The sequence below is a fragment of the Branchiostoma floridae genome, chromosome 19 (assembly GCF_000003815.2).
Source record: "Branchiostoma floridae strain S238N-H82 chromosome 19, Bfl_VNyyK, whole genome shotgun sequence".
NCBI classification, from domain to species: Eukaryota; Metazoa; Chordata; class Leptocardii; order Amphioxiformes; family Branchiostomatidae; genus Branchiostoma; species Branchiostoma floridae.
Genome location: NC_049997.1, coordinates 2,294,458 through 2,310,022, shown reverse-complemented (window position 1 = coordinate 2,310,022; position 15,565 = coordinate 2,294,458). Strand labels below are relative to the sequence as shown.

The following is a 15,565-nucleotide window of genomic DNA, read 5'->3' as shown; positions in this document are numbered from 1 at the left end:
GGGCCCACCCCCAAAGAAGACGGAGACGGCAGGCAGCTGAAAGTTGCAGGCTACGTGTCAGTCTAGACTTTGTATGCTTGTATATGTAATGCATGCGTGTATGCATAATTTATGTATCTGTATGCAATGTATGTATGCAATGCATGCATGTAGGCAATGTGTGTGTGTAGGCGATGTATGACTAATGCATGCTTGAATATAATGCAATGTGTGTATGAATGTATGTATGCTTGTAAACAACGTGTGTAAACGTGTATGCAATGTACAGTATGTGCGTGTAGAATGTATATATGCATGCAAAATGTGCATGCGTGTATGAAATGCATGTATGTGCGTCTGTAGTTCATGCGTGTACGCAATGATTGAGTGTATGCAATGAACATGTGTGTAGGCAATGTAAGTGTACATGCAATGTGTATGCATGTATATGCAATGTATGTGTGTATGAAGTGTATGCAATGCATGTATGTATAAGAAATGTGTGTGTGTGTGCGGAATGTATTCATGTATGAGTGTAGGCAAAATATAATTCTGTATGCGTGCATGCAATATTTGTATGCACGTATGCCATGGAATGTATGTATTTATGCGTGTATGCAATGTAAGTTATACGTGTATGCATTGTATGTATGTGCGAGCAATTTCGTAGATGTGGTCTAAAAGAGACTCATAGCGGCTGACTGGAGTACTGCAGCCGCAGCTCCCTTCCAAGTCGTTTATCTCGGTTATTGACCGCAAAATGACGATATCAAAGTAAAAACACTGCATCAAGTCACCCTCTGTTTGGTTCAAAAGGAAAACAGAAAAGTAAACCGCGTTTTTGATCGACAATGTGTTATACAGAACATGTGTGGTATAATGTGCGAATGCTAGCTTAGTAGCTAGATAACCAGGGCATAATATGCAATGCACTTTGGCCTGACTCACTTTGGGGCGCTCAGATAAGGTCATATTCATTCCCTGTGATTATCTAAATGAACATCATATAGCAATGTATAATCGGATGTCGATCAAAAACGCAACCGGCTATCCTGTAACTCTAACTTTTGCAACGAAAATATGTCTTCATGCAGCGCCTTTGGTTTGTGTGATTATATTTCAGCCATACCATAGGTATGGTGAAATATATTGTATTCGTAATTATATTTCAGCCATACATAGTATGGTGAAATATATTGTATTCGTAATGTTTCTTTCTTTCTTTCTTTCTCCTGTCAAATCTTCAAAGTGATTCATCTCCGCCATTCCTAGACCGACTGACCTGAAATTTGGCACAAGGGTAGAGTGGGCCAATACCAAAATGTGTTTTTTTCATTTTTTTCATATCTGCTCCTTAAATGATTTTATTAAGGTTTTATTGCAACTTTTGGACCAAAACTGTATAATTTGGCCCCCTTTACCATGGTATTACATCCAAATGACCTGAAATTTGGGGCAGAGGTGCCCTAGATACTTATTCAAAGGATCCATGTATAATATTTGGTATAAATTACTTCAAAATGGCTCTATAAGGAGGTTTTGTGGGAGAGTTTTGGATATGTGAGATTGAGGTGCCGAGGTCAACGACCTCTAGGTCATTCTGGTGTGTCAGGGCCACAGGTGTGCCAGGTAGATCCAATTATCTACCTACCTTCCTAGTCCATAGACATCCAGGTGGTTGGGGGACAAGGTAAATGCAATTAATGACCAACCAATGAGCGAGCTGATTTTGCTGGAAGAGTCCATTGTTGGACAGGGGGTGTTTTTTAAAATTTACTTTTAGACTTTGGTGATAATGCCAATGCTCTTTTTAGCGGAAGTGTTTTTGCACTGAACCACTTGACATAAGACTACTACTGGGACAGTCCATTTTTGCACATAGGGGGAATTTTTTTAAAATTCAGTTTTGGACATTGGTGATGATTCTGAATTCCATTTGTTGAATGGAAGTTGACCCCCACCTGAAGACTACACATGAGGAGGATTCGGCAGCCAATCAGCAAGCCTGGTGTTATCTGGAAGAGTCCATTCATGCACGGGGAACTTTATTAAAATTCAGTTTTGAACTGGGATGCTTATTATACAAAAGGCCATGTACTGTGAGTATTTCTGGACTTGTCTATTGTGCAATTTTAAACAGGGTGTGCTGGGAGATTCCATTCTTCAATGAAGGGGGTATTTTTTTAAATTCATTTTGTGGACTTTGGTGATTATGTCCATGTCCTATTTTAGCTGATGTATTTTTGGATCGCTCCACTTTACATAGAGGTATAACAGGAAGAGTCGATTCTTGCACAGAGGGTTTTTTTAAATATGGTTTTGGACGGCTGATCATTCAAAATTCCATTTCTTAGCGGAAGTGTTTTTGGAGTCGTCTATTTTACCTTTCTACATGGGGTGCACTAGAAGAGTCCATTATTGAAGAGTTTTTTGTAAGATTCATTTTTGCTCATAAGTGTGATTAGTAGTTAGAAGTCATTTTAAGCAGATTAGTGTTCCATTTTTGCACATAGGTGATTTTGGAACAGTCTATTGTTACATGAGGAGGGAGATGGCTGAAATATGCTGTATTTGCTCTCAAGCAAATGTCGGCCTTTCTAGTGTTTCTTTCTTTCTTTCTTTCTCCTGTCAAATCTTCAAATCGAATCAACTCCGCCGTTTTTAAACCGATTGACTTGAAATTTGGCACAAAGGTAGAGTAAGCCAATACCCTCAGGTGTTTTTTCCATTTTTTTCATATCTGCCTTCAAAATGATTTTATTGAGTTTTTTGTCAATTTTTATGTATATTTCGGGCTCCTGTGCCCTGGTATTACAGCCGAATGACATGAAATTTGGTACAGAGGTGCCCTGATCATATGCCCACCCAGATTTAAAAACAGTTTTGGCATACGGTAGAACAAAATGCTTAATTTTGCGATTTTTGGCCATTTTTTGACAAAAAAAAGCACATTTTTGCCTCCTGTACCCTCGTTTTACAACCAAATGACCTGAAATTTGGTATAAAAGTGCCCTTCAATTATGTGTGCATGAATTCAATAACAGTTTTTCCATACAGTACAACGTAATGCTAAATATTGCGATTTTATGGCCGTTTTTGGACAAAAATTGGACATTTTTGGCTCCTGTTCCCTCGTTTTACAACCAAATGACCCGAAATTTGGTTAAGCGGTGCTCTAGATATTTATCCAAAGGACCCATGTATAATTTTTGGCATGGAACACTTTAAAATGATATATTTGGGATTTTTTGGGGTCATTTTCCAATGGCCAACGACCTCAAGGCCTATTGTTGCATTATGGCTGAAATATGCTGTATTTGCTCTCAAGCAAATGTCGGCCTTTCTAGTTTTAAGCGTTATTTCTGGAACGCTGTAACATCGTAAACAAATGAGTTTGTTGATAGCTAAATTACAAAGCTGCGGTTTTCCTGTCAGCCGCCCGGGAGTCAATTTTAGGCCGTGTTAACAAATTTATTTGCAGTGTTTTATTTTTGCTGGATTTGTCTATTTTTCACCTTCGCGCATTAGTTTTGGGGTCTCTAGAGAATGTCATCCATAAAATTAAGATAGTATGGCTTATCAACAATATCAAACATATCTGATCATATGTATACACTTGAACAAAGAAGCGAGAAGATGTTGACCATCCTGTTAGCTTAGCACTTACAAGCAGTTAAATTGTATCTTGTTGGTTCTGCTTTCTGCTATGTGTTTACGTACATAGCCCGTGAATGAGGCATGAATGTACAATAAAGCTCTTTCATTCATTCAATAACAATTTATCTTCTGTACGACCACTTTAGATCTCATTCCCCCACGATCGTTAATATATAAATATAAATTTTCCCTCATACAGAAACCATATCAAACACTTGTACTATTTCCACAACATCGATGGTCCACTTTCTCAGAGTCTTGTCGTCCAGTCCAGACTTTGCACTTCCCCGTTGTCGTGGCGACAAAAACAATAAGCTGGCTCCCATTCTCTCCGGAGGTTGAATCAACACGTCGCCAGGCTGGATTGTCCTCGACTCGGCTTATCCGGGGCCAGTCTGTTGGAAAAGTAACAGTCGACTGGCGACTGAAACAAGCTTATCAGCGAGCGGCAAAATGGCGTGACGCTTGGAGTGGAAACCTAAGCTAGGTACGTGCACGCTGTGGCTACGAACGACGTCGTTTCAGTCGTCTTCAGACGCCCTGTCCTCTATCAAGCCCGTTCCGTTTTGTTCCAAAATGCAAAATTAGCTGTGTACCTGTCGATGTCAGATATTTTTATCCCTACCAGAAATAGCGAGAGTGTTATTACATCTAGCCGGTACTAGGGTTACATTCAGTCCCTTTGTTGTAAGTTTTACTAATCCACTTAGCGCTAATAGGTTTAAATAAAGCTATGAATATAAACAAGGCTTTGTGCTCGGTAATATTACGCTTTGTTCAATCATGGGAATATAGGCAAAATCTCGAGTCAGCTTCTGATATTTAAGTCCTCTTAACACGTTTCCATATTGGTCAAGTACAGATACTACGAATTCAGTGCGCCCAACTTGTGACTCATGAAATCACACGAATCCCGAATATTCAAATTAGCTGAATCACTGATTTCCTGTGACGTCAGCACTTGGTTATCATTAGGACCCACTTTGGGGGGATGCGTCTAGTTCTGAAGAGGCTGCCGTGGCGGTGGGATCACTTCGAGGTTTTTGGGGAGTCTGTCCTACACGGAAAAACTCTGACGTTGATAAATTTCGGGACGCCATATCTCACCGCAAGGTCCACAGAGGAACATGAAGTGCGCTTGGATCGCTTGGTTACTGGTGTTCGTTTTGTCAGGTAAGTTATCGGCTTCTTGTGTGGAGAGTATATGAGTATAGGATAAGAAAGGAAAACAAAATGGAAAGACGAGTAGTTGTGCGAATGAGCAAATATGATCACGGACGTTGTCAAAGCATTGGTGGAGCATTGTGGCATTGTATGGCTGATATCTATGCGCAAACGACATGTTAAGTTTTGGTTGAGTTTTGGAACAAAAAATCACATTTCAAGGATGTTGCTGTTCATTGTTTTCCACCCTGTGGCATGGGGACAGAATTACAATCTCTGAAATTCCTCAACGCATTTTGAATTCCCTAAAGTCAAGTAAGATTGGTCTCTGAGGATTTCTAACAGCGAGTAAAGGACACTCAACTTGGACTTCGAATTTAGTCTCCCGGCGATTACTGTATACTCCTAACCAACACCAATGGTGATATAATGTGCGAAATAATCACCGACAGGGTCTGAAAAAAAGACTGCATTACGCGAAATCATCCCCAAAAAGTTATGAGGCAGTGAAATGAATTTTAGCGACTTCTACTCGACAACAAAGAGCGTTCTAAGTAATAAATGCAATGTCGAAAACAGTTCTTCTAGAAGGTACTGCCGCTACATGTAGGTAGGTATGGCTACACAGAATATTCCACGATCCTTTCTCTCAAAACGTGACTGTTTTAGTACCTGGTGGGATAAGCGCACGGAAAAATACACCAAGCTCCTTACCATTGAGCTTTTCACCTCAGGACATGTGAGAGCAAGGGGATTACCTGAACTTGCCTTTCAACTCCGCGGATCAGAGAAGCTTTTTCACACGTTCTTCTTATTTCTCTCCTTTTAACCTTGCAACAACATTACTTCAGGTTCTAAAGAACTTGTAAGTTTTCGCCGTGGTTTAACCGATTTGTACTTTCACGCAGTTTTTTACGCCGTCTGTTAATCCGACTAGGAAATGGCATATGGAAACCTAAGGCATTGAAGACTTGTTTCGCACTTTCTGTTAAAGAAATTCCTAAATTATCCTTTAATTTACTTCAGTTCTAGATACAGAAAATTATACACCCAGGGCTCAGTGTGGGTCACTCATTATGACAACAGATGCCTGTTCACCTTTGTCTTGAAAAGTTTTCTTTAAAAGTTTTAGGCTAAAACTTTTCAAGACAAAGATGAACAGACTTTTAGCTTTTAGCAATCAGGAAGGAGTCTGTTGCTTAAAGGTACAGTTCTTGGAAAGAACTTGTCATTCCTAGGTGCGTAGAGAAAACGCCCTTCTTCTGTGTTTTTGTGCTTCTTCTTCGTCAATGCGCGATCAATATGTTTAAGCACACAGTCGTTAAGATTTGAATGACAGACCATCAAAGGGGCGATGGGCCGTCCGACTACTGAGGGGGCTGAGAGAACGTCCTAGAGTAAACAGACGACAGCTCTTCTGTCTTTCACGTAGTGTCTCCAACTCTCAAGACACTAGTACATGTTAGCCCGATTCAATCAGCATGAAAGTACTGTATACAAGAAGGGGCTTGTTAGAGTGTCACCTTAGTTTACGGGGGCTCACATACCGTCTACATTCACGTAAGGTAGAGTATAGGAACACCGGCAAGCTATCTAGGGTGAAGGGATAGTACGGGTAGCCTCCAAAGCAGGCTCTCTCGGACCTTTTTTGGCTCATAATACACTTTTGCTGGCCATTTTTTTTTTGTACAGGGTCGCTGTTTGCCAGCCGCCGCTGAATACTATCCCCGAGCCTGCTATGGGGACTAGAATTACAAAACCTGGCCCATATAAAAGTCGCCAATCAGTCCACCCACCCCCGCCTGCGCTCACAGATGTCTGCGTAGAACTGAAGAAGGCTACCCTATGCTAAACTTTACAGCAATTCTATATTAGAAACAGTCACAAATTATCTAATTTATTGGCATTATGCATGAAATGTACCCGCCGTAGTTGAGTGAGCTCTTTCACTGAATCAATAGCTTTTGCGGAGTCAAAACCGCCAATTGAAAGACATTCTGTAATTATTCTATCATAGTTTGCACACGTAGCTAGGAATCATTGAAAAAATCTCAAAAACAAACCTTTATTTTCTCATACCCTCACGTTTTGACACGAAGTACATTCCAAATAGCTGATACAGTGTGAGTAATGTGTAGAGATTCTGTTGACGGCCGTTGCCATGGCATACGTTATTGTATGCACAGTGTGGGCGCAGGTTTTAATAACAAAAATCAATGGCGCATTCTGTCAACGAGTACAACGCTCTTCAGAATACCTAGCTACACTTATGTATCAACACATGAAAAGAAAACGTCTGTAAATTTAATAATAAAGTTCCATGTTTGAATGCGGCAATGATAATGATAATAATCTTTATTTGCAAACTCGTGTCCGAATGCGAGGGTATATACAAATACGTTTTATACAAACTTTGAAAGATACAATATAGCTACAATGTTGTCTAAATGGATCTATCTGATACACAGATACTAACGTTATAACGTAAAATATACAAAATGTCAAGTCTTCATATATCTTTCTGGTGTTTCACGTGCATTACCGCAGGGATTTCTCGAATGCTTTGGAGGCAGTGTTTGATATTGTCACACAATTAAGCGATGAGTGGATTTTGTGATTTTAGTAGAGATGCAATTTTCATGAGGTTTTATACGTGGTTATTTTAGTAGAAATGACCTTTTCATGAATTTTCCAGATGGTGAAAGCCCGTGGACATAGTGAGTTTCTCCTGTTGGCCTTATATCGAGGACGTGTATGAAGTGTATTAACGTTACATACATCTTCCACAGTGTCCATTACATACAAAACGTGCACAGCCTCTCCTGAACCGTTAAGGTGATATCTCACTGCACTTGGGGTACCGGCGCGGCACTGCGGGGTTCGTTCACCGCGGCGCTGTTGCGTTATTTTCACGACTTTTAATAATTTAGATATTGCGTGATACGTAACAGTGTGGCTTACAATACAAACAAATTACATAAAACGGAAAAAAATTCGTTCTTTATCTCTGAAATTTGTTGAGCCATCTACGCACCCCACAGTGCCGCACCGGTGCCCCAAGTGCCGTGAGAGTCCACCTTTGCAAAAGCTAAGGGCACAACCCGTACGTGCCAATACGCGCCGTCTACGTGCCAAAACGTGGGCAATCTTTTGGATCCGTAAGTGGTAAGTACCGCCTCCTTACGAACTCGTAGGGAATCCGACGGATTTTAGAGCACGCAGACACGCCGCAGAACCTGACGTGCAGGCAAAACTTTGTGTGCCATCGGGCTGTGGATTCGCCCCCGTACGTGCCAGTACGGGCGACGCGCCTGCCCTGTACAGCCTGAACGTTTTCAGAATTACGTGGCGTACGTCCCCCCCCCCCCCAAAAAAAAATAACGTACGGAAAAATTGCACGTACGGCGGGTTGTGCCCTTAGCTTAACGTCGGGCTGCACTAGACCTGGTCGGCTATAGCACTTCACTACAATCTACGATCCCTCGGGAAATGGCCGAGTGTTTACCGAATCAATTTATTCTGGTTTTCGGTCGCCGAAATGTCGTGCAAATGGACGTGGAGAGCTCTCGAGGAAATCCATGAGTTCACAAACCTCCAGTCACGGCTTTAATAAGCCTCGAGAAGAGGGCTCGGGTTTCAGTTCACTCAGCTAATTAGAGAGTGGAGGATTCAATCATGGCAAAGGACCACTTGTTGTGTCGTTGGGACATGGAAATCATCTTTGTTTGAATCATCATGCAAGAACCAGAACGTAAGAGTACGACTCATATGATCGCTATTTCCTGTATAGAAATTGGACAACGGTACATGACAAGTTGTAGAGGGATCATGCATTTTAAAAAGTAACTTATCATCGTGAAATACCGGAATAATTTTCATCTGAATCATTATTGATGAGAGACTTTGTAGATTTTCACATGGAGACTAACAACCGTGCAATTTTCCCCTTTCAATCTATCTTGCGGCATCTGCAAAGTAGGGAATTTTTCCTCTTGGACGAACCGACGGTTCTAGACACTTGAAAGAAAATACGCAAAGATGAACAGTGATCACTTTACCACCTTAAAAGAATCTGCCATGTACTCGGGAAATGAATGAAGAATTCACTTCAACAGTACAGTTTAGATGGGAAGTGTACATGTAGTATAGATACTATCCTTGTCAGTGACAATTTTACGCTACGGTGTTAGCTGTTTCAGCTTGTAACTACTTGTTAGACAGACTAACCGGCATTAACTTTAGACCAGAATAAAAGTTGTATCCGATACAACCATTTGTTATTGCGACTGTTTCACTTTAAGTAGGAAGGACCGTTGGCTTCCTGAAGCCGAATGACTCAGCAATCCTTTTAGACAATAAACCAAACATTACTTTTTTACAACAACTCCTTCTTTACAATGCTGTCAACAGTGTAGTTTTTGTATCCTTTTCGTGAACTGTTTGGCTGTCAGAGTGATGGATGCATGACCCCACTTACACTTATCCCCAGGGTTCAACTACAACACAACACCCTGTTTACCCGCTCTAGAAGGTTCCGCCCTGTTTAACACATTAGGACGTACACTTCACGTTGTAGCGATGCGGAACGATGTTGACCTAAGCTGATGACCACTGAGGCTCCTGCCCGATTACCATAGATAAGGTCGTCTGCTTTAAGTGCCGTCTGTTGCACACGATTTCCGCTATACGTTTAGATGATTATACCCCCTTTCCACTAGGACGGCGCTCTCTCTACGACCTAAAATTTTACAGATCGCTCAACGAATTCTATAGACAAGAAACGAATCTTTTTACACCTCGTGTGTTTTGTTGTCTTCTCAGTCACACTTTTACGTTTTGTATGATATACCAAGTGTGAAAGTGAAGATTACACATATCCTATTTAGGTCGCAGTGAGAGCGCAGCGTGATCGCCGTCTAGTGGAAAGGGGGCCTTACAACGATATGAAAATGATTCAAATGATGTTTTTAAGAACGCTCGTTCAGACCTTTGCATTGCCTACTGGTGTACATGTATAGGGCAACAACTTTCCTTCCTATTTCAGTAGCAGGAGGGGTTGCTAGCCCTTCCCATTGAACGTGCTTGAGACACTTTCTTGAACACGGGACCCCAGTCTACGTCCCTCCCGAAAGACAAGCGCAGCCCCAACCGAGATGCCCTACCCCGGATTGAACCAGGGTCTCCCAGTTACCAATTATTTAGAACCAGGAGCTAAACTGTAAGGCTAAACTGTAAGGGGCATTCCCTTCCACTGTGCATGTAGAGATGTGAAATGATTCAAGCGATTCTTTAAAGAAGAACATTACTCTGTAAAAACGGTGGTGTATTTGTTATGTTTTGGTGTATGAACCACTGAATGGATTGGAATAATACTTGGCATGTTGATAGCTGTTAGGAGTACGAAGGCAAAGGTTAATTTTGGGCCCCCTGTTCTTTATGGTACCGTGGTGATGATGTTTTTATCTGCTCCAGGCCATGGAGTGGTGTAGATTTAGGAATACTCTGCCGTGACGCCACACGCCTTCGGCCAGTATTTGCAGTCAAGACGTGAACCACTGGATAGATTGGAATGATACTGTTTAATAGGAGGTTGTTAGGAGGACGAAGGTCAAGGTCAATTTCGGCCCCCATGGAATAATAATGACGTTGTTTTATCTCCTACAGACGGTGTGGTGGCACAGATCACGTTTGACTGCCCCTCCCCCCAGACGGGCCTGGCGAACAACCCGTTCCTGATCTACTGCGTGGTGACGTCAGACGGTGAGGAGGTACCCAACACCAACTGGCTCTTCAACAGTGTAATCGTGCCCAACCAAGGTGAGAAAAACCATCACGGAACACGAAGAGAACTGTAATCTCAGCACCCTACACTCATTTAAAGACTGTCTAGACGTTGGAAATTACTCAGATGATTGTATAAAAATAGCACAATCATCCCATACTACATATAACATGCATTGGCATAATACCGGCATAAGACTTATACCGGCCGATCAAAAATAATGGAATTTAAAGAGATCTACACATGCAACAATAGTTATTTCTGAGGTGTGCACACTTCAGACATCTAGGTGTCCAATACATCATTTACAAAGCATCGATAACAATGCATTCGAAGGCAACAAGGCCAAAAGTTTTCAGTATCTTTTTCGGGGTAGGCAGCTCGTCGTGGGACGAACACACTGTCACATTCGAATTCATTGCCAGATTTGTAGATCATAATTACACATGCTCACGGCACAAGACGAACATGATTCAACAACAATCTTGAATTTCTGTTGGTGACCTACAACTCATGTAAAAGTGTGAAGAACCGTTGCATAATAGCCCGGATCTACGACTGAATGGGCAAAATTGAACGTACGCAGCCATTTCCCGCCATTTTTATATCTACGCTAGCAGTGAAGTGTTCCGTCATAGCGGTTGTGACGGACAGAAGTTAAATGAAAATTCTTGACAGTATACGTCCGTTTTCTCATGACATTTTGTATGCTCATGCAGGTTTATGTTTTATGCATTTACTGACAGAAAAAGAAGGAACATCAGGGGATGTATAAAGGTACATAGCGACAGTTAATTGTGCCGTGTTTCTTCCGGCCGGTATTTTTACCCCCTCCCAACCACGCGCCCGTTCGCCGTGTAATTCCGTGGCGTGTTACAATTAAAATATTGCGCTTTTAGCAGGACAAGAGTGGCAGAAAAGTTACACAGAAGAAGTGGCAAGGGTAACCTATAACGGCAACATGTAACTGGAGAAAATGATGCGTTGACAATTTGTCAAATCAGTATGGCTAGAGAAATCGTCGTAAACGTACCGGTATTATGATAATAGATGTTAGTCTTGTATCAATCTTTGAGACTGAGAGGGTAGCAGCCGTCGGGTCGAAGAGAAAGGCGAGGAAGGAGGTCAAAATAGGACTGCAAACCAGTACCAGTAGACATGCCATATATGTATATAACGTTATAAATTTTATATACAAGTATGGGTGGCTGACCATCACATAGTCTTGTAATAGGTAATAGCCCTATGGAATTGTAGTTAATATATACCAGAAGACACCATACTTTGCACCTAATATAACTTGTGCAAAGGACGTGCAAAAAAGCTATTATAATCTTCTTATCTCTCTGTCCAAATGTTATAGAAATTACAAATTGTTAGTTATAAAACGTATCATCACAAGAATATACCCTTCATTACGCCCTACATATACTGTGTGTTAGTGTGTATTGAGGTAAACGGCATCTCAAAACACAATGTGTCAAAACACTACTTCAAGGTAATATCACTTTTTATTTCACACGTCGTTAGAAAATCGTTAAGCTATTGGTTAATAAAATACGTCATCAAATGTCTCAACCAATGGTGTGTCTTGGTACATGTATCACACAGGGGATCGCACGACTAGCACGATGAACGGCCTGATCATCCAGAACCTGGTGCTGTCGGACGCGGGAGACTGGGTGTGTACAGGGGAGCTGTCTAACGGCTTCACGGACACCGTCACTGTACGGGTCATCGTGGACGGTGAGTTAGGATTTAATAGGTCACATTTCCAAACCGGGGCCGGGCCGGAATGTTTGCGGAAACAAAAAATTAAAGTTAAGCTAAATAGCAATTACTCAAGCAACTGGATATATGATTCGCCAAAAAGCAGTTACTCAGGCAACTGGATTTGATGAGACGTTTCAGACAGCCATCCGTTGTCTTCACCGTCGTTACTGGATATGATTTTGGAAACGGCCAGACGTTTCAGATAAAACATCCGTTTTCTTTCGTCAGTGTCCTTATCAATCCACGGTATCCAAAAATGGCTCGATTTTGATATGATATTGTCGTTTTGCTGTGAACAATCTTAAAATCAGTCATAATCCTTTATTCCAACTGGCATTTGAAGTCACCAACTCAACTAACTCTCTTTAATTTTTGTCCTGACCTTGTAGACTTTCCTGGGCCGCCCCTGAACTTGGCCTTGGAAACTCCGACCACTTCGAATGTGCTGGTGACCTTTGACCGCCCGGAGGGGTCCGAGCCGCTGGTCTTGACACAGTGGATCATCGAGTACCGTGCTTCTGGTGATGACGCCTGGACCACGGTCACAGAGACAGACACAGGTGAGTGGCTGTGCAAGAGCTCTTTATAATTAGGTTATATTCATGCGGAAGAGTATGTATTTTCCAATCCTGTGGATTGAGATTTCAATGTTGGAGCAAATACTTGTAAAGTGAGTATATTCTTTAAACTTCGGCCATATGAGTTCGGTATACCACCGTTGATAATTTCATTAAGTTGGTGAATGACTGAATGACAAAATTCTTTAACGACAAAGATTGTCATTGTTATTTATTCACAACCCAAGAGTTACAACAGGCGATGTTTAGGGAATCGTCTTTCACCTTCCTCGGGGCAATAATAACTGGTTATACTTCGCACCGTATCTATGTAAATCTATGTGTGACAATACCTCATGTTTTGTTTGGAACAACACTGTTAACACTGCAGGAGCGACACCTAGCGGCAATGCTAAATATATCCAACCATTATTGCCTTAAGAAAAGTGACAAACGGTCACCGAAATGTAACTCTTTGGTTGTGAAGAAAGAAACTTGTCATTGAGCTCCGTATGCCATTATATAAAACTTTAATTCACGCTTTGAATAACGCCTGTTTTGATGTTTTGCGTTTGATAAGCATTCCTAATCCAGTAAGTAGACTTCACAAGTTAGCCTTGAGTCCAGCCTTGTTAGCTTTGTGTCCGCTCCCAAAGGTCGCTACTCGCCAACAAGCGATCTTCGGGAGCGGAACAAAGCGAACAAGGCTGGACTCCAGGCCATTCACATGTCTCACTTCTCCCTGACAGACGTGACAGAGTTCCCCATCTCGGGGTTGGTGCTCCAGGAGACCTACACCTTCCGTGTGGCGGCGGAGACCGGGGCGGGGCGGGGCGACTATTCACAGGAGGTGTCAATCACCATCACAGAAGGTAATACAAATACTTAGTACTCTCCTCTTAACATCACAAAAGCCACATATTATAGAAAAGGTAGGGTCATTTGTCTTCTACTGTCTAAGAAAAAGAAGTCAAACCCAATAAGATATAATTAAGATTTAGACTTACTAGAGTAGTTGCTTACTGTACTGTTTACCATTGTTTGTCTGTCATTTTTTGTCACTTGTTATTAGTCCTCGGGCAAAAACTTGCCATAGACATATTAATCTGACCCTCTTTAATACCCCCCTCACATTAGGTGCGATTCTATCGGACGACGAGTCTGCGAGCTCTAATTTATGAGGAGGCATGACTCTGATGCCGACGAAGAAATTGCAGAGTTCCCCCCTCCCGTCAGGGTCATGCCTCTTCGTAATTTAGAGCTCGCAGACACGTCGTTCGATCGAATCGCGCCTAATGTGAGGGGGGTATAAGAGACTACAGACACGTGATCTTATTAAAACGCGATCTTGCTGATACGTGACGACAGCAATTGGTCAAACGTGCCAGGAAGTTTACATCGGCCACCGTCTCTGTTTAGTGATGGCTGGACTCAGGAGTTCCCTGAACACAATACTTCCGTTTTCACGAAGGTACAAAATTGTCGCATCGTTACATAACCACAGCTCTGTGATTTATCTCAGTGACAACTCCACCTCCAACGACAACACCTCCAAACCCGCCACAACAGACCTTCACACCGCCTCCATCCACAGCACCTGCCTCCCTCGCCAACAACACCGAGACGTCCCCCACCATCGGACAGCAGTCAGGCGATCCTCAGCCTGTTCTCAACAGCATACTCACCATTGTTCTGGGGCTCTTGGCTGCCCTGATAGTGTTGGTGTTAGCCGGGGTGGGAGTGTACGTTTGGTGCAAGAGGTCCAGGAGAAGGGTGGTCTGTCAGACACAGGATACTGCAAAGACACCCCCTGCCTGAATAGTTTCTGAAGCATCCCCAATGGGGCTAATCTTCAAGCAGATCTTACGGTACACGTAGCATAAGATAGTATCAAAAGCTGGCAGAAGAATGAAGCCGACCTAGGCGACGGACCCCCTCTGGCCTGTTAGACTCCTTGGCTGGCTTTGATACTAATATGCCACCGGATATCTGCTTGGAGACTACAATGGGACATAATATTCATGCTTTGGGAGTGTGTTAGAATTATCTGTATCATTTTTGTCCATCTGTTTTGAGAGTTTACTGTTTTGTTGTGCTGTGTCGTGTTGAATACAGACCTATGGCATTTTCTGTCATTGTAATCAATGTAATGTGTATCATTCTCGTCAACGTTCTAGCAAAAGTATACTACATTTGTACAGCCGAAAAATACACCATATTGTTTAAAAGCAAAAAGGCCCTGTCTTCCAATATCCGTCCTTTTTCAATTGTTTTTTTTTTTTCGTTTTTTGTATATTGCTTTGTCCCTTTACTGTTTAACGTTGAATAATCATTTCTACCAGTTTCTCACTTTTTTTTACATATTGAAAGGACAAAATACTTTCATCAGGTTTGCCTCTTAATTGGTGTTGTTTCCCTCTTAATTGACATTGTTTGTCTCTTAATTGGTGTTGTTTTCCCCTTGATTGACGTTGTTTAATTAAATGTTTTTATCCATGGCTTGTGTATGTGGGTACATATAGATACAGTCGAAATGTCATGTCAACCAAACCACTTCAACTCTTTGTTGTCCTTTATTATATTTCACATCGATCAATTTACATAATATAGGCTAAACTCATTAAAACACCCCAGAAAATTTTCTGGAATCACA

At 41.8% G+C, this 15,565-nt stretch overlaps 1 protein-coding gene across 2 annotated transcripts in view; it reads left to right on the top strand.

Annotated features, from left to right (window-relative positions):
- The window catches only part of LOC118406998 (protein sidekick-1-like), a 17,548-nt gene extending 1,983 nt beyond the window's left edge, over window positions 1-15,565 (top strand). The window contains exons 4-10 of one of the 2 annotated variants that reach the window (XM_035807403.1): window positions 3,836-4,123; window positions 4,612-4,809; window positions 10,465-10,617; window positions 12,194-12,328; window positions 12,745-12,915; window positions 13,662-13,784; window positions 14,435-15,565. In XM_035807403.1, the coding sequence (XP_035663296.1) occupies window positions 4,764-4,809; window positions 10,465-10,617; window positions 12,194-12,328; window positions 12,745-12,915; window positions 13,662-13,784; window positions 14,435-14,730 (924 nt within the window). In that variant the 5' untranslated portion in view covers window positions 3,836-4,123; window positions 4,612-4,763 and the 3' untranslated portion in view covers window positions 14,731-15,565. Of the gene's footprint in view, window positions 1-3,835; window positions 4,124-4,497; window positions 4,810-10,464; window positions 10,618-12,193; window positions 12,329-12,744; window positions 12,916-13,661; window positions 13,785-14,434 lie in introns of those variants that run through there. The other variant, XM_035807404.1, reaches the window with a different exon arrangement.